The sequence below is a fragment of the Lactuca saligna genome, chromosome 6, assembly GCF_052625555.1.
Source record: "Lactuca saligna cultivar CGN05327 chromosome 6, ASM5262555v1, whole genome shotgun sequence".
In the NCBI taxonomy this organism is placed as follows: domain Eukaryota; kingdom Viridiplantae; phylum Streptophyta; class Magnoliopsida; order Asterales; family Asteraceae; genus Lactuca; species Lactuca saligna.
The window spans coordinates 130,142,501-130,162,371 of record NC_136422.1 but is presented as its reverse complement, the minus strand read 5'-3'; the positions used below and the strand labels follow the sequence as shown (position 1 = coordinate 130,162,371).

The 19,871-nt window shown below is 31.0% G+C and overlaps 2 protein-coding genes across 2 annotated transcripts in view; both read left to right on the top strand.

Moving 5' to 3' along the window:
- Nucleotides 1-3,336: 3,336 nt before the first annotated feature.
- On the top strand, nt 3,337-5,036 carry LOC145002898 (uncharacterized). The gene is made up of 8 exons (XM_078962082.1): nt 3,337-3,378; nt 3,451-3,479; nt 3,630-3,765; nt 3,847-4,043; nt 4,134-4,254; nt 4,328-4,507; nt 4,593-4,661; nt 4,740-5,036. Exons 1-8 carry the CDS (start codon nt 3,337-3,339, stop codon nt 4,947-4,949), a joined length of 984 nt encoding a protein of 327 aa, XP_078818208.1. The 3' UTR covers nt 4,950-5,036.
- A 3,939-nt stretch (nt 5,037-8,975) lies between these two features.
- The window catches only part of LOC145002897 (uncharacterized), a 16,875-nt gene continuing 5,979 nt past the window's right edge, over nt 8,976-19,871 (top strand). The window contains exons 1-9 of the mRNA XM_078962081.1: nt 8,976-9,000; nt 9,233-9,394; nt 9,484-9,729; nt 9,838-10,273; nt 10,407-10,461; nt 10,503-11,334; nt 11,451-12,668; nt 12,796-13,508; nt 13,595-14,334. Of these exons, the coding sequence (XP_078818207.1) occupies nt 8,976-9,000; nt 9,233-9,394; nt 9,484-9,729; nt 9,838-10,273; nt 10,407-10,461; nt 10,503-11,334; nt 11,451-12,668; nt 12,796-13,508; nt 13,595-14,334 (4,427 nt within the window). The remainder of the gene's footprint in view (nt 9,001-9,232; nt 9,395-9,483; nt 9,730-9,837; nt 10,274-10,406; nt 10,462-10,502; nt 11,335-11,450; nt 12,669-12,795; nt 13,509-13,594; nt 14,335-19,871) is intronic.

Below are 19,871 nucleotides of genomic sequence, written 5' to 3'. Positions count from 1 at the left end.
GTTTTATTTGTGGCTAACTTCTTTATACGCAAAACAAAGAAAACTTGTAATGCAGGGGCGAACACAAGAGATTTTATAGTTGGAGTTGTACAGTTACAGGTTGTACAATAATAGATAAAATAAAAAAATTAAAAAATTAAAAAATATATATATTGCTGTCGGAAAAATCAGAGGAGAGGTTGCCAGTGCCACCGATGACCCCCCTAAATCCTCCTCTGATGTAATGATGTATCGATTCTACAACAACAATAAATAATATTTATTAATCAACTCTTTTAGTAATAAAAATTAAGTATAATACCCGTGTAATATACGGGTTGATTAAAAATATATTAAATATCAAAGTGTAAATAATAAGTATTTTTTAAATAACATTTCGAAATAAGAAATAAATGAAGTTATTAATTACAATTTACTATCATATTTATTATATTTAATATTTTACATATATATATATATATATATATATATATATATATATATATATATATATATATATATATATATATATAAGTATTATGTGGCTTTTTAATTTTAAAAATTGGAAAAATTAGAAATTGATATGTGGATATTATTTATTTTAAAAATATCATAAAATGATAAATGTCAAAACTAATAAGAAATTGTCATGTGGCAAAATAAATCTTCATTTATTATAATTGATATTGATATTGTCTTAACCAAGTTAATATATATTAAATGTCTAAAAGATAAATAGATAAGTAATAAAGGCTGGAATTTATGATTTAGTTTGTCAAGTATACTGATTTTTGGGATAAGATCATTTGGCATAGCCTATCTTAATGCAAACAAAAAAAACACTACAGAACTCACAAACCCAGGTAGAGTCGCCACAGTCAACATACTCCGGAAGAACAGAGAGACCATCGAAACGCCTACATTTTTGCCGGCGATCAACAAAGATAACAGAAGAAGACGAAGCACCGGGGTCAGCCCCCCTTTTCCGCCGAACATCCATCACATAATAAACACAAAAGCAACAAAAAAAAATCGACAGTAGATGAAAGAAAAGAACAATAAAATAGTAAAATTACCTAGGAAATAAAGAGGGAGGAATGCAGAGAAACAGAAGGGGATGATGAAGGAAAGAGGAAGTGAAAATAAAAATCAACAAATAACCGAATGCAAAACTAAAAAGGAAAAAAAGAGACATGTGGGTTGAAGCTACTGCCACGAAAAAGCAACGCCATCAAAATGCTGACTAATCTATCCAGCAAACAAATCCTAATTCTAATAAATAAGTAGAACTCGGCCACGTGGCATTCTCCCAGCCCCCCAAAATAGAGTTTTCCCGCTCATTTTTTCTTCTATATTTACGTAAATGCCATTGAATCCGAAAATTGAATAAAAGTTCAAACTGATGCAATATATCAGGAAATTTTAACTGTCAACTGCATTCAAAATATTCATGCATTAGTTTTAAATGAATAAAGATTATGGAAATAATTTGAAAAAATATGTTAATGAATAATCAGATTCGAAAATCACGATTAAATTTGAAAGATTGTTTATTTTGATTGCAAATTCAATATATTGCAATCATTAAATCCCTAAAAATCTGCAGTATTTTTCAACAAACGTAAATATCATTTATACGGTTATTTTGTTTTTACCATTCTGCTCCATAGAAACCACAACAAACGTATTCTTCTTCATTCTTTGTTATTCTGCAACGCTTCAAGAATTAAATATCAGGTTAGTGTATTCAAAAATCAGAATTACCAATATTTCTATTTCCTCCATGTTCTTATTTATCTGTATCTATCACGTTCTCATTGTATGATTTCTATTCTTCTTCTTTTTTGTAATTCTTCTTAATCGTCTACTTCTTCTACCTTTTTAGTTTAAAAGACGAAAAACTAATGAACATTACAAGTTCATTTTCTTTAAAAAAAAATTAAAAATAGTCTTTTTCAGATGTGCACAGTAACTTTTTTTTATGGTATGAAATTTTAAAATTTGTTTGTTTTTATCTAAATACAATCTCAAAAAAATTTAGAATTTTAAAATTTATAAGTACATTAAGTCAGTTGTTATTATCATGTGTTGATTTTTAATTTTTCTGTTTTACTCATTGTTATATTATCTGTTAGTGTTAGTATGTTGCAGGGGTATTTTCGGTATAATTGTCGTTTTCATGTTTATTATATATTTGTGTTCCATCTTATTATATAAACTTTTATTCAATCTAAAACATTATTTCATATGAATTATTTGTTTTTGTTTGTATTCCATTTTATTATAAAATGAATTATTCAATTTAAAAATTTATGAGTACATTAAGTCAGTTGTTATTATCATGTGTTGATTTATAATTTTTCTGTTTTACTTATTGGTTAGGATGTTCTGTACATTTTAAAAGGTTGCTAATTTTCCTTACAATTCTATAATGATTAAATTTATTGCAGAAAATGGAAATAGGAAATAAGGTTTACCTAAATAACATTGACCAGATAGATGAAAAATCGCATATCAAGGTTCGGGTGCTTAAAATTTGGAACTTTGTCAGAAATAATAAAGTTTGTTCCATTGAAATGATCATCATGGATGAGGAGGTTTGTTGTATTTGATATATTTTTTATTCATCATTCAATATTAGACATGTTTCATGAACATAATAATTTTTAATTTTTTTTTTAAACAGGGTACACAATACCAAGCTCGTGTCTTCAATCAGAATTTCTCCAGATTTCGTCATCTTTTAAAGGAAGATGAAAGTTATATAGTTATAAAACCCAATATGGCTGCTGTTACTAATGGTTTTAGTTATACAGGTCATAAACAGACCTTAACTTTGGATTGGAAAAGCATCCTAAAAAAATGTGATGATTTCTCGGGTCCGGTCAATGGATTTATGTTTATTGACTCTAATTCTATCATAGAACAAACATGCCCAAAAGACACATTCTTTGGTTAGTCATAAAATATTAATAAAATCATTTTTTATCATTTGTTTTTTTGGTTATACATTTTATTATTTAAATATTACGAATTTAATCCTAAACTTTTATTTTTTTGTGGTATCTGTTGTGTAGATGTTATTGTACATATCGTGTCATTTAGGCCTCTTGAAACTTCAAATCCAGTACCATCCAAGCATTATATAAAAGTCACTCTTAGCAACCTAGAGTGAGATTATATTGTATTATTTATTTATTATTTATTATCTTTAATTAATCACAAATTAATATTAATATACTATTTTATGGTTTATTTAGTTCTGTACATCTGAAGGTTACTATTTTTGGAAGTCAAGCATATCAAATTTCAGAATACCTAAAAAATAACCCGACTGTTAATTTTGTTGTTATCGTGATGCAGTTTTTGAAGCTAAACATTTGGAATGGTTTGTATTCAGTCTTTATATATAGATGTTTATAATTACTGTTTTTATATAAATTTTAATAATTGGATATACATTTTTTACAGGTCTTGGTGAAGCTAAAAGTCATTTTGAAGTAACAAAATTGTTCATAAATTCTGACATTTATGAAATAAATAAGTTTAAAAATAAGTTAGTTTCCAATTGTTTTTTATTTTTTTATAATGTATTTTAACTTAAAAAAACACAAAACCTAATATTCATGAATCTAAATTAAACATTACAGGTTGAAATGTCATGACAATTTCGGTATAACTGAAAAAAGCATAACTACACTTCAAAGCTACTCTTCTTCATATACAGATGACTTTAAGGGCAATTTTCCATTAAAAACAATCTGTGAGATCACCGAACCAATTAAGGTATGTTGCATTATTTTATATGTTTTACATTTTATTTTTGCATAATTTATTTTAATAATTTTTACATTTGATATGATACAGGAAATGAAGTTTTTATTAGTTGCTTCCATTGTTAATATAAGGCAGAATCTACCATGGTATTATGAAGCATGCAAAAAATGTGGAAAAAAAATTATCCCTGTTCCCAAAACCAATCATTCGTATACCAACCCTGAGGAAATTTCAAAAACTATGGTTGTCGAGTGTACAAATGCACAATGCAAAAAATCTGAATTTCAGTCAGTTATAAAGTATAGACATATTTATTTCTATTAATTTTGTCAATCTTAAAACAACACTAACAATGACATAATTATTTTTTGTTTTAGGTATATAATTCCAATTAACGTACAAGATTGTACTGGAACCATTGGATTGACTCTTTTTGATAGGGAAGCAAGGAGGTTGTTAAATATAAGTGCCTACGAGTTGAAAAAGATACATGATGCGGTATATTATTCATACTTTTAAAATCAGAAAACATTTACTTAATTTTTTTAATTTATTAAAATATATCTTACAGGCCGGAGACAGTGATGCCCTATTTCCAATGCAACTTAACGTGTTGAAAAACCGCAAGTTTGGTTTTGTTGTAGATATTACAGAATACAATGTCAACAACTATAATAACATCTACACAGTTCTCAGAGTTACAGAAGATATGTCCATTGTTTGTGAATTGGAAAGTAAAATAGAACTTATGGTATGTAATTTTTTATTGTTGAAAATTTACAATTCTTTAATGTTAAAGTACATAACGATTAACATATTTCCATTTTATTTTTTAGAGTATTCAATCTGTCTCCTTAAATCAAGTTGCTTTGGAATCCGATGATGTTGTACAGCCTGTTCAAAAGGTTTTTCATTTTATTTTATAAACTTTTAATTATATTAGTTATTTTTTTTTAGGAATCAAACATTTTTTTTTAAATTAGGATGTGATCTCACAAACAGACGAAAGTTTTACACCCTCAACAGTTGATAAGTCAACCGCAACAAGTCCTTGCAAAATATCAGGTGATTTGAAGCGCAACCTCCAAGAAATTTATGATGTTGATTCTGGATATGATTTAAGTTCAACTAAGGCTAAAAGAAAGTCAACCGCAGAGGAAACTCCACTCTTGATTCCAAAAATTGAAAAGTGAGTTTCTATCGGTTATAAGACACATTTAATATATTTTGATCATTTGTTTTGGTTATAAAGATATTTTAATTGCTTGGTATGATTTTTATTTTGGGGTATTTAGGATGTCAAATATTATTGGTTTTGAATATTTTTGGATACTTTTATTGTTTTAAATTGGACAAGTTAGTTGATTTTGGTTATAACTCAAATAAAATATATTGCCCCTAACTTGATAAGTATTTCATATATCGCAATTAACAATTAAGACAAATCAATCAATCAATCAATTTGTATAATAAAAATGCGAAATTCTTAGCTTTCTTCCCCAATTCGCATTCTACTGTAAAATTCGCATTCTTCATTCACCCTCTTTCTTCGCATGTTCCAGTCATTTTTTTTTTAGTTCATTCGCATTTGAGTTGTTTGTCTCACCAAATGCGAAATTAATATTAACCATAATCACCTTCGCATCTTTAACCCCAATCCATACAACCTCATATGCAAAACCCAATTTTGATTTGTATTACCAAATGCGAACATTTTTGCTTTTATACGTGAACTGCATTTGACTCCAATATTGAACAAATCACATTTCACAGTCCTTCTTGACTTCGCATTTTTCTTCACGAATCTGTTCAAAAGGTTTTTCATTTTATTTTATAAACTTTTAATTATATTTGCTTGTAAAATTTTTTTAAATTTTTTCTTAATATTTTAAATTTTTGGCCGATATTGCATATGTGGTTATTATTGTTCAAATGTTAAAGCTATCTTGAGCTTGATACTTTGATACTTTTACAGGTGAAATTATATTGTGATTGAGGGTGCTTAATTTGTACTTTATCTAATTTGTATTAAAAAAAATGAAAACTTTGTTGGTATTCTTCTTAAAGTAAAAAATAACTACTCAATAGTCAATACTACAACATTTTACTTTCATTGGTTTCCCTTTAACCAGTAAAAATCATTATTATGTAATTGTTTAGAATGGAACGTTCCCTTTAACGGCTGTTTACTTAATAATTTTTTTCATCATATTGATGAATCCTACTTTTTTTCATTTGTTACCATTTAAATCTTATGGTTATACCATTGTACTTTAAAATGTTTTTTGGTTTAATATTAATGGAACATTCCTTTAATGACAATGTACTTTCATTGGTTTCTATGTAACCTCTAAATATCATAAACTAGAGGGGGAGCCCCCGCGATGCGGAGGTCGGATGAAACCTTTTTGGTTTGTTGTTTTCTCTATGTTGAGGAGATAAAACAGATGCAAATGTGAATACATACATAATCGGTTTTTCTTATCTATATTTATGTTGAAGAGAGTTGCTAATGTGACAAAATTATCACTTTATGTTGAAAAGCAAAAGGTACGGTTTAGTACCTGACACAGAATAGACAATTTCCAGGAGAATAAAACTTCATAAACGTGCTTGACATGTGGTTTATTCTGTGTTTGCATTACGTTTTATATATGGAATGACAAAATAGACCTAAACGATAGATTATATTTTTTAAAGGTGAATACAAGGCTTAACCATGCATCTGTTCATAAGCATAGTATCAAAAGAGAAAACGATTTAAAGAGACCATGGATAATAAGATGACAAAAGAGTTGGAGATTTTTTTGTTTTGTATCACTCCATATATGGCTGATCATCTTCTGGAAGTGTTTTGAGTAGTTTCCTGAGCTCCTGGATGGTCGTTTCAGTTTCCTTCTTTAGACTGTAAATCGCCATGATTCTTTTTGATGCCACGTACGTACTTTTGTTGATGACTTCCTTCATATCTAGGTAGTTGGTGTACTTTGGTCGACAACTCATGTTCTCCAGCACTTCGTTCTTCATCTCTTGGTTGAAGTAGTAATCGTTTTTGAGTTTTGTCAAAGCGTCCAGCTCTTCCTCCGCCTGGCCAATCAGCATATGAATGATGCTTTCCATTTCAGCCGGTTTCATTTTGTGGGAGTGGTTTTGGCTTTTGGTTTTCCGATGGGTAGTTTGATTGGATGTGGGTTGTAGATGTTATGTGTTTGTGATTTATAAGAAGGTCGAAGCTGTAAACAGGTGTAGAGGGGTATTAAATGCGATGCGAAAGGGCGAAGGGTTCTTGGTGTGTGTAATCGGCTGCAATCGATTGGTATGTCCAATCGTTGTAGGTGATGTAAGCCTATTTAGGATTGACGTGAGTTTTTAGATGTAGGAATGCTGATGTTTATCCGGTACATAATCTAAATTTTTTGTTAATTAAGAAATTTGAAAATAAGATAATGCACAATTTGATTATTGGAAAACTGGTCTAACTAATTTTTATATTATATTTATACAAAGTTGTTGTAATCGATGTCTTCTTTATAAACAGTAACCCATAAAATGACACCCTGTTCTTTTTTAACCTCTTCATGTTTTGCTATATTTAAAAGTGGAAGATGTAAGTTAAGTTTTAAAATGTAGTTACCATTTATGTAATCTAGATACAAGATTTAAAAAATTACATTTAATAGAAAGCAACCTCTATGTGTTGTGTTCTTATTGTTTATTATTTAGGATATTTATGTTGATTATTTTAAACATGGAACATTTATGTCTATTATTTAGAATAACTATTATTTTTGTCACGATAAATATGTTATTTTTAATAAATAATCAATAACCAATTGTAAACAAAATTTATATCTTTGATTCTCTAAAATTAATTCATACATTTTTGTAATGGTTGCAGCATATTTACTTATCTTCTGTAAATAACCTATATTCAACCAACTATTTCCTAATATTCTATACTCCCTTTTTAGATGAAATTTGAATATTAAACTAATTTTTAGTTGTAATCTTTTAAATTCCAAAAAATCAGGAAGAAAATTATATCTAATAAAGATCCAACAACAATAAAATCATATAATCGTAATCTTTTTCCAATATTCAAGCATATAACTTTACCTCAAAACGTGAAATCCAAAATTTTGAAACACCTCATTCGTCTTCTTAATGTTCAATTGTTTCTGCGATTTTTTTTCATTAAGCTTACATCAAACTGCTTCATTAAAGTTGTAATCCTCATTCCAGTTCTACCTGCAAGATTTCCATATCCATATGTCAGGTTAGTATTATCAGTTTAGATCACTTTGTTTTCTCTATGAATTTATGGTTGAAATTTACAACAATAATCAATATGCTGGAATAGATGTTTTTCTAATTGTAAAAAAATAATCTTGAATAGATACATAAGATCAATAAGCAATTTATAATCATCACGATTATCGTGTATCACACAATTTTACCTTCATTGATTCCATGGAGATCTAGGGTTTTAACCCCTGATATCATCCGAACCCACGATTGGTTGAAATTGGGGAAACAGTAGATTTAAATCGAATAAACCCTAGGTTGGAAATGAGGATGATGAGTCATGATGCTCATCAGGGAAATAATTGATTGTGGAATAGCAAGAAGGAGAGTCTACCTTCGAATCGTATTTTTCAATCCTGACGGAGACCAATTCGGACGATTACACGGTATCGTAGATCTCCATGATTTTTTAGGTTGCCTTTCATGCGTTGTAGATTGCGATCGATTTAGGGGGAATCGAGGACAGTCATTGACTGCTGATCTTCGACGATCGTCTATGGAAGATTGGAGTCGTTGTATACAAACATTCAGACTTCTTTTGATGGAGTTATTTCTGCAACTACAACACAATCTTCCGCTTCAAATCTTATTTTCGGACACATATCTACAATCCGACTCATGTTAACTTTAATATCTTTATTTAAAGTCTCTTTTACACAATATAAACAAATATATTTTCTATTTTATACTGTTTCATATTTTTAAAATCTTCAATTTACTAATTTTTTTAAAATATATTATAAAAGAGTAAATTAATATTTGCAAATTTTGTTAAACATTTTAATAAACAAATTAATAAAGGTAACTTTTTAAATACATTTACTTTATTATCATTATTTATTTAATTCTAACTAACTTCAATTGTATTATATAAACATATTATGTACATAATTTCACATTTCATTTCCTAACCTATGTCTTCTTATGCAGAAAACAACAGTAACATGTACCACATGCAGGCCAAAGAGAAAAGAAGACAAAGAAAAATATATTTGGAAAATAAAAGATCGAAGAAAATAAAAACAATATCAAACGTTCCAAGTATATCATTACAGCATCTCTTCAAAAAAACCATTAACTATAACCGTATTAGTATTTTATATTCCATCTTTTACTGTTATATAGTTGAATACATATATTTACAAGTTTTATAAGTTATTTCTATTTGCAGATCAATCAACCAACATTGTTCGTCAAACTCAAAATGTCAATTCATTTACAACACCTGCAAAGCATAACACAACCATACAATACTGTCCTTCCTTTACAGATGTTAAAACTCCATTTTCTAACATTACAAATGTTATAAATCCGTTATCTAACATTACGAATGGTAATTATTTATGGTTTTTAAAATATACTATTATCCATTATGTAAATATTTATTTATTTAGTTAACTATTTTATTTTTATTTTATTCAGATAACATTGGTTTCGATAAATATATCACTTCCAAGTTAGCAAAGAAAAGACAGTACCATGTACTTTCAAATGATATGACATCAAAAAATGCATCTACAGTAACAACTTCTTCATCATCAATCAAGTTAAATCCAGGATGTCATAAATTAAAAACGAAGACAAGACATTTATCCCCTATCCCATTGATTGATTTGATAGAAGATGTAGAAAATATACATCAAGTGAACAATGAAAATCGTATAGTTGGTATCTCAAATGGTAATGAAAAAATAAAATCCATTTTACATTTCAGATACTATGTTCTATATAATTATAAAATTCATTGATATTTTATTCAACGCTTTTATTTTACAGAATATTTGGATCATGGTGATCAAGATTTTGTATGTCAAACATGTCGTGCAAAGTTATGGAGAAATGAATCCATTAGAGGTAAAGAAAATGGGAACACGGATTATTCATTATGTTGTGGTTACGGCAAAGTTCAACTTCCAGACTTAAAGAATGCACCCCCTACTTATGAAAGAATGTTTCGAAGTATGGATTCAAAAAGCAAACACTTCATGAAAAACATTCGACGTTACAATTCAATGTTTTCTTTCACGTCGATGGGTGGTAAAATTGACTCTTCAATCAATAGAGGAAACGCTCCTTACATTTTCAGATTGGGTGGTCAAAATTATCATAGTATTGGAAGTCTTTTGCCAGCAAAAGGATCGGAACCAAAATTCTCTCAGTTATACATTTATGACACTGACAACGAAATTACAAATAGACAAAGATGTTTTCGGTATTTTCTCAAACTTCTTATTCATAATCTATTTTATATATATATATATATATATATATATATATATATATATATATATATATATATATTATGTATATATTACTAATATTATGTATAAATTTATTTATTTTAGTGGTGAAAAAGATCAATCAACATCAACTGATAGTGATATTGTTAAAGATATTAAGGTGATGTTGGATTCAAATAATGTCTTGGTTAGATCTTATAGAATGGTAAGAGATACTTTTCAAAAAATCCAGAAGTTGATATGAAATTACGACTTATCGGGAGAAGGGAGCAAGATGGAAGAACATATAACCTACCGACTGCTTCTGAGGTTGCTGCTTTAATAATTGGTGACATTTCAGATTCAATCGAAAAGAGGGATATCGTCGTTCAAACAAAAAATGGTTGTCTACAACGTATCAGTGAATTGCATCCTTTGTACCTTCCTCTCCAATATCCATTGCTATTTCCATATGGGGATGATGGTTATAGTGTTGACATTCTTCATAGAGGTGTGTCATTTACGACCAACAGCAAGCGTGCGAAATGTACAATGAGAGAATATTTCGCTTATAGGATTCAAGACAGAGATCATTTGTTCTCTCTCATACTTAATTCAAGAAGGTTGTTTCAACAATTTCTGGTAGATGCCTATACTATGATGGAAACGGAGAGAATGTACTACATACGTAGGCAACAACATGTTCTTAGATGTGATTCTTATGAAAATTTACGTAACCAAAAAGCTCAAGGAACGACTGATATCTCGAATGTCGGCCAACGTGTCATATTACCTTCATTCTTTACCGGAGGTGCACGCTATATGCTGCAAAACTATTTGGATGCCATGTCACTATGTAAATGGTTTGGATATCCTGATTTCTTCATAACCTTTACGTGTAATCCCAAATGGCCTGAGATTAAAAGGTTTCTTAAGGATACTTCACTTCAACCAGAAGACAGACCTGATATACTATGTAGGTTGTTTAAGATCAAGCTTGATGCATTCATTAAAGACTTAAGGGAGAATCAAATTTTCAGCAAAGTTCAAGCATGTAATTAAAACTATATTTTTAATTTTTTTATAAAACATTGATCTTATTATTATATTTTAAATATGTTTTGATATCTAATCACATTCTCTTTTATTTTTTGTCAAATTCTTTTACAGATGTTTATACCATTGAATTTCAAAAAAGAGGTTTGCCACATAGTCATATATGTCTATTCATGCATTCTGACAACAAGCTACCAACTGTTGAACTTATCGATCCAATAATTTCAGCAGAGATACCAGACAGAATTGAAGATCCTGAATTGTATTCACTTGTAAATGAGTTTATGATTCATGGTCCATGTGGAGCTGAAAATATGAATTGTCCATGCATGGTGGATAAAAAGTGCTCTAAAAACTTTCCAAAACAATTCATTAATCATTCGTCTGTTGATCAGAATGGTTTTCCGTTATATAGGCGAAGAAACGATGGTCATTTTGTAGAAAAATCAGGTGTAAGGTTGGATAATAGAAATGTTGTTCCATACAACAAATATCTATTGAAAAGATATCAGGCACATATTAATATTGAATGGTGCAATCAGGGATCTTCTATAAAGTATTTGTTTAAATACATAAATAAGGGTCCTGATAGAGCTACAGTTGCTGTTGTACCAACCAACAATGAATGTGAAAATAATGATGCGGTCGATGAAATAGCTGAATATTACGATTGTAGATATTTATCAGCATGTGAAGCATCATGGCGAATTTTTAGATATGATGTTCATTGCAGATATCCTTCTGTTGTTAGACTACCTTTTCATCTTCCTAATCAACAACAGATTGTATATGGCGAAGATGATGATATTGATGATGTTCTTGACAAACCTTCTGTTGCCGCTTCAAAGTTCACAACTTGGATGGAGTGTAATGCAATCGACAGTGAAGCACGAAAACTCACATATGTTGAATTCCCTACAAAGTTTGTTTGGATATTAAATGGTCGGTTTTGGAAGCGAAGGAAAGTAGGAAAAGCCATCGGTAGAATTCATTCAGTTTCACCTAAACTAGGTGAAGCATATTTCTTAAGGATTCTTTTAAATAAAGTAAAAGGACCAACATCATTTGATGAAATTCGCACGGTAAATGGAGAAACACATTCTTCTTTTAGAGATGCCTGTTATGCACTCGGGCTATTAGATGATGACAAGGAATACATTGATGCAATTAAAGAAGCAAATCATTCTGGATCTGGTTTTTATCTACGCTTTTTATTTGCTACATTGTTGATGTGTAATAGTATGTCTAAACCAGAGATCGTTTGGGAAAATACATGGGAATATTTGGCAGATGGAATTCTATATAGCCAACGACGAAGATTTAAGTCAGCAGGTATTACATTTTTTCTTATTTTTTAAAATTAATTTATTTTTATTTTTCAACACCTATTAAATATTTAGTAATGAAATTATTAAATATCAACCACGTATTTTATTAATTATTTAATATTTTCGTGCAGAATTGTCTCTCGGAGTAGATGAACTTAAGAACTTAACTTTGTTCGAAATACAACAAATTTTACTTCGAAACAACTCTACTCTCAAAAACTTCAAAAACATGCCATACCCATATGTTGAATCCGTTTCTTCTTCAAACAATCAACTTATCACTGAGGAACTAGATTACGACATTCCCGTGATAAAGAATGACTATGATCGTATGTTTCTTGCATTAACAAATGAGCAACGGAACATTTTCCTAACCATCAAGAGTGCTATTCAACAAAATAAAGGAGGTGTCTACTTTGTTTACGGGTATGGTGGAACGGGTAAAACTTTTTTATGGAAAACAATATCTGCAGCAATTAGATCTGAAGGAAATATTGTATTAAATGTTGCTTCAAGTGGTATTGCTTCCTTATTATTGCCCGGTGGTAGAATAGCACACTCTCGATTTATAATTCCATTTGAGCTTACAGAGGATTCTTTTTGTAACATAAATCCAGACGGTGAGTTGGCAAGCTTAATAAGGAAAACCTCTTTGATAATTTGGGATGAAGCACCTATGGTCCATAAGCATGCATTTGAAGCTTTAGATCGAACTTTGAAGGATTTATTAAGGTGCGTAAATTCAACCATCTCAAATATTCCATTTGGAGGGAAAGTTATTGTCTTTGGAGGAGATTTTAGACAAATTCTACCTGTTGTGTCGGGTGGCAGTAGACAGAACATTGTAAATGCTTCTTTGAGTTCTTCATATTTATGGGAACATTGCAAAGTCCATAGATTAACAAAAAACATGAGGCTAACTGTTGGAAGGGATCAATCGATATAGGAAAAATAAGAGATTTTGCAAATTGGTTGTTGGATATAGGAGAAGGAAAACTTGGTGGTCTGAACAACGGTGAAACGATTATCGATATTCCGGATGATATTCTCATTAATGATTCACATGATCCTATAGGTTCCTTAATTGAGTTTGTATATCCTTCAATTTTAGAGTATTATAGCGATATAAATTATTTCCAAGAAAGAGAAATACTTGCTCCAAAAAATGAAGTTGTCCAGGAAATAAACGACCGTTTACTTAAGAAGTTTCCAGGAGATCAAGTTGAATATTTAAGTTCAGACTGCATATGTGAATCCGAATTTCTCCATGATCAATTTGATGCAAATCTATACTCTCATGATGTATTAAATGGACTCAAAGTATCCGGTTTACCAAATCATAAATTAGTTTTAAAAATTGGTGTTCCAGTAATGTTACTGAGAAATATTGATCAGAAAAACGGCTTATGTAGTGGCACAAGACTACAGGTGTTATCATTGGGCAAACGTGTTATTGAGGTACATATAATAACTGGAACTAATATTGGAAATCGGACTTTTATTCCAAGAATGTCTTTAACTCCATCAGAAAAAAAGATTCTTTTCAAATTCACAAGAAGACAGTTTCCTTTGGCTGTATGTTTTGCAATGACTATTAACAAAAGTCAAGGACAATCGTTGTCAAAAGTTGGTCTGTTTCTGAAAGATCCAGTTTTTTCACATGGACAATTGTATGTTGCCTTATCTAGAGTTCAGAGTAGAGAGGGATTAAAATTATTAATTTTAGATAAAGATGGCAAACTCAGAAATAAAACTTCCAATGTTGTTTATAAGGAAGTTTTTCGAAATTTGTAGCCAACTTTTTTGTAACGTCGTTTTATTCAATTTTAGGAAATCACACTTAATCCATCATATTACTGTATTTTTTTATAATTACGTATTGTTGTATTTTATGTTAATTTCATTACACACATTGGTATTGTATCATCTACATATGTCCAATTAGAATGATGAATAAAAAAAAATAGTTTTCAAAAATCTTCATTCCTAATTAAATACTTCCCATTTAGTTAGTAATTAAATAATTACCAATAAAAAAATTATTTAAATATTCAATATTACAATTTATAAGTTATCAGAATTATTGATATAATATTTTATTAAATAATTAATTTTTAAATTCAATTCAAAAACAGCATCCGTGGGTTCCACGGGTTTTAACCTAGTAGGCATATAAAAAGAAAGTGGAATATAAATAAACATAAAAAGAAAGTGGAATATAAACAAAACGAAATGTGAAGGACGAAAAGTGACAAACGATTGCCACGTTTACTGTTCCTTTTAAACAGAATTTATATATATATATATATATATATATATATATATATATATATATATATATATATATATATATATATATATATATATATATATATATATATATATATATAATGTAAACACTAAACACAGATATATGTACATGTAATTTATTGAGTGGGTTGGTTCAATTAATCATCTTGGTTAATAGCAAATATGATCCGAACTATAAGTTATTTACCAAAATGAAATTTGAAGGTCTTGGGTCTGTGGATGCCTATGTCGCAGCAAAGTTCAGGTTTCTCAAAACAATATATATTAAGAAGTGGCAAAATGAAATACATGCTAAAGAGTCGCTGGAAATTGATATTGCCCGGGCCAAGGTGGCTGATCTGGACAGGGAGGCCGAGAACAAGGTGTTGTCTAGCATGGATCAACAAGACTATGCTAATTGTATGCACAAAATCATGTAGATTCAAAAAATAACCACTCTTGATCTCAAGCAAAAATCTTGTATCTAGACTGTGGATGGAGATGAAATTTCAAAATTCTTTCATGGTCACATTAATTGTAAAAACAGGAAGAGTCGTGTGAATGGGCTTTTGATAAATGGGAAATAGAATTCCAACTTTGATGAGATAAAGTTGGAAGCATGTCGTTTCTTTGGGGACAAGTTCACAGAATCCCAACCTAACAGGCCAAAGCTCCTCAGCCCTCACTTTCGCTATCTCTTGTTAATGGCCGCCATAAGGCTTGAAGCTCTTATCTCGGTGGATGAAATAAAATAAAAAACGTTGTCTGGGCTTGTGGCTCCGAACGGCCCCCGGACCCGATGGGCTCACATTTAAGTTCATAAAAACCTATTGGGACACGATTGGTGGTGATATTGTAAACTATGTAAGGCACTTTGAAACGCACCAGACATTACTAACGGTTGTAACTCCTCTTTCATAACTTTGGTCCTCAAGTGCAAAGATCTTGTCTCCCTTGGTGATTTCAGACCTATAAGTGTAATCGGGTGCATGTATAAAATCATCGCCAAAATTCATTCTTGCAGAATCAAGTAGGTCATTGGCTCAGTGGTGGACGAAGTTCAATCGGCTTATGTTGAAGGGCATAACATTTTAGATGGGCCCCTTATCGTCAATGATATATTTTCTTGGGCTAAGAAAGCGAAAAAGAAGGTGTTTCTTCTCTAAGTCGACTTCGACAAAGCCTTCGATTCCATAAATTGGGGGCATCATGACTCGGTGCTCTTCAGATGGGATTTGAATCCAAGTGGAGATCTTGGATTCGTAATTGTTTGGTTTCTTCTCGGGGCTCGGTTATTGTTAATGGGTGTCCCACAAAGGAGTTCAGCATTTCCAAGGGTGTCCACCAAGGAGATCCCCTCTCTCCATTCATGTTTATTGTTGCCATGGAGAGGCTAAAGGTGCTCCTCATGGCCGCTAAGGAGAAAGGAATCTTTAAAGGAGTCAACGTTCCTAACTGTGATTACTGTTTATCTCATCTTTTCTCTGCAGATGACGTACTTTTTTATGGGAGAATGGTCTAAATCCAACATCAAGAACCTGGCTCGCATCCTTAGATGCTTTCACATCTCTTTAGGGCTTAAGGTGAATTTCTCAAAGTCCAAAGTCTTTGGTATTGGGGTGAGTTTGGAGGAAACGTCTGCATGTGCAAATATTTTAGGATGCGTCTTGGGTTCCTTACCTTTTTAGTATTTAGGTGTGCCCCTCGGAGCTAATATGAATCGTACTAAGAACTGGCAGCCCTTGTTGATAAATTCCATGCGTCAACTTGGAAGTCCAAAACCCTCTTGTTTGGTGGTCGTCTCACCCTTGTTAAATCTGTCATTAGAAATATCCTCAATTAATTTCCTCTGTTTTTTAAACCCTTTCTCAAAGTTCTTGAGAATCTCAAGAATATTAGAAGGTGGTTCCTTGGGGGATGAGGTCGGGTGGGGGTGGGGTGGGGGGGAGAGAGACACATTGATAAAAAAAAAATAAAAAAAAATAAAAATAAAAAATCAATGGGCCTCTTAGGATAAGGTGGTTGCTCTTTAAATATAAGGGAGGTTTGGGTTTTGGGTCCATCCATATGCTCAAATATTGGGTTACTCATTAAATGGTGGTGGCGTAAGAAGACTGGTCCATCATCCATGTGGTGCAAAATTATTCGTGATATTCACAAGCTCGAGGAAAAACCTCCTAATTTTCTTTCTAGGAAATCCATTGTTGGGTTTTGGAATAACATTGCTAGCATGAAGAAGGACCTCTTCGATCGAAATCTTGACTTTCATAGTATTTTTGAGATCAATTCCAATCTTGGAAACCCGAGGAAATAGTCTTGGATTAATCTTGTATTAAAAAACAAAATTGCAACCTAATTAAGAAAAGAAATCTTGTATTAATCAAGAATCCTTGGTTACTTTTTCAATCAGAAATTCCATCACTCTAATCCTATACAAATTTTAAACTAACCTAAAAACGTCTCTCACTCATATAGATGTTAATCAATGGAACAAACTAGAACGATATCTATCATAGAATAAGATTTATGTGCGGGTGTACAGTAGGGTTATGGTGGAGAACCAAATTCCTTGTGGATCATGTAAGCTTGCTTTCCGAACTGTTATTTCCACCATATGTTCGGATTATAGGAAATCCAATCTAGGATAATCCAAAAGGACACTTGTAAATCTAGGCCTAGAAACACAAATCAAATTTTCAGACGAACTATGAGTTTGTTATAAAAGATAGAGAGAGTTTCATAGGGTTTTAGACGGCTCAAAAGGAGGATCCAAAGCTTCTTTTTCATCTATGAAACCAAAAAGGAAAATACAATATTTATAAGAGATTGATGAAATCAATCCCTGAAATAAAGGAAAATAAATCCATGATATCTCTCTAACATATCATAATCTAAACATATATTTTATTTAAGTTGATGTATATATATCACACATGCCCAACTTGCTAAAAAGATTGGAAAAAAAATTCTTTGATATGGCTTTAGTCAAGATGTCTGCTAGCTGGTCTTTTGATCAGATTTTTGGTAATTCCAATGTCTTGTTGTCAAATTTTTTTTAATGAAGAATCTATTGCGACATTCCCATTTTTATGGCCCGGAAAGACCTTTTCTTTATGCTTATTTTAAAACAGAGTATTCTTTATATTGCGAAATTTGTCTCATAAAAAGTATTACTTATGAAATGTTTTTTGTTGATTCTTAAAAACTTAGGATGGCATAACTAATATAAGACACATAAGCATAAACATAGTCATTACAAGCATTATAATATCTTATTTTACTAATGGCATGTGTCTCCTCGAATCTCTCATCAGATCCAAAAATCATTATCCAAGTACCCACGTACGGCTACCTGTGATATAAAGAAACTGAGTGGATCAGACTTGGGAGTCTAGTGAGCACATAGGGTTTTTGTGACATCCCCAAAATCACGGCCAGAAAAGACCGGTTTTGTTTATACTTTATTTCAAAATCAGAGTAATCTTTTAATAAAAGAGTTGCGGAATTTATCCCAAAACAATATTATGATAAAGATTTATCAAAAGCATTTCCATAGAAATGTATTTCATTAAAAAGACTCGGGATGTCATGTTCGATACAGTACATAAGTATAAATAATACAACATAGGCCTTACTACATTATTCCGTATTTACAGGCCTAAAATCCATTGATCTCTTATCCCAAGATATCACATCTATACTCATGCGCCACTACCTATAATACAAGAAACTGAGTGGGTCAAGCTTGGGAGCCTGGTGAGCACATAGGGTTTTCAACTCACAATAAATAAGTTTATTAACTTTATCAAACCAAATAAACCCGATTACACATTCTCGTTATCCTCACTTTACGTCCCTAAGATATCTAACACAAGGGACCTAGTCTAAGGACTATTATCGAGATGGACACTACTGCTAAGGGGATTCCTCAGCCATAAATGTCCTTAAGGCAACCATGTGGGGGATGGAGTACATCTGGTGAGCACACAGTTCAAATAAACACACAGTTCGAATAAACACCTACAGGTTGCGAGCCTACTAGTGTTCCACTGGACTGTCTAGAATAGTCCGTGGTTATCATCTATACTCCGCTAGATGACTGGATCATCATTAATATCTATGACGAGGCCTCTCATTATTTTATTTTGTCACACGGCAACTATTACATCTACCCATATTTTACCCAACACATTTTGTAGATATAAAATACATATACAGTTTAAATCATTGAAAACATATATAAAACGTTCATCCAGCATAGATAGCAAGTATTCAGATAATATGCACACATAGCAGGTAATTTATATAAAATACTTCATATCTATGTGTAAGCTGAAAGTAGCTATGAAATCACATGTGAAGGTGGTGACTCGGTACTCAGACAGCGCTTCGTTTACTTTAAAATAATTTCCTTCAACGAAACCTAGTATTATCACCACTAGATTTTAGTCTAATATTACCGTGACTAATTATTATTATTATTATTATTATTATTATTATTATTATTATTATTATTATTATATAAGCGTTTAAACAATATTTTCCAACCACTATGTACAGACAGGGGCCAGACATAAAACACCGGAGGGCATGACCATTTTGGCGTATAGCACTTCTGAAATCCAACAACCCTATGCGGCCCTTTAAACCAAATTCCCCGTACCGCGAGTAGTTAAAAAGATATTATAACGACACTTATATAAGTCATAATAATAGCTCAAATATTTATTATAAATTTATAATAACAATACTAATTTTAAATATAAACTATATTTAAAATAGCGTAAGCATAACTTACTTGCAAGGGGATTTTAGCTAGGAGTCAGGCTCTGCAGGGGCAGAACTTCGTTGCTGAATCTTTCTAAGAAAGATTCATGCAGCACTTCAACGCTCACCTTACTATACTAAAACTATAGAA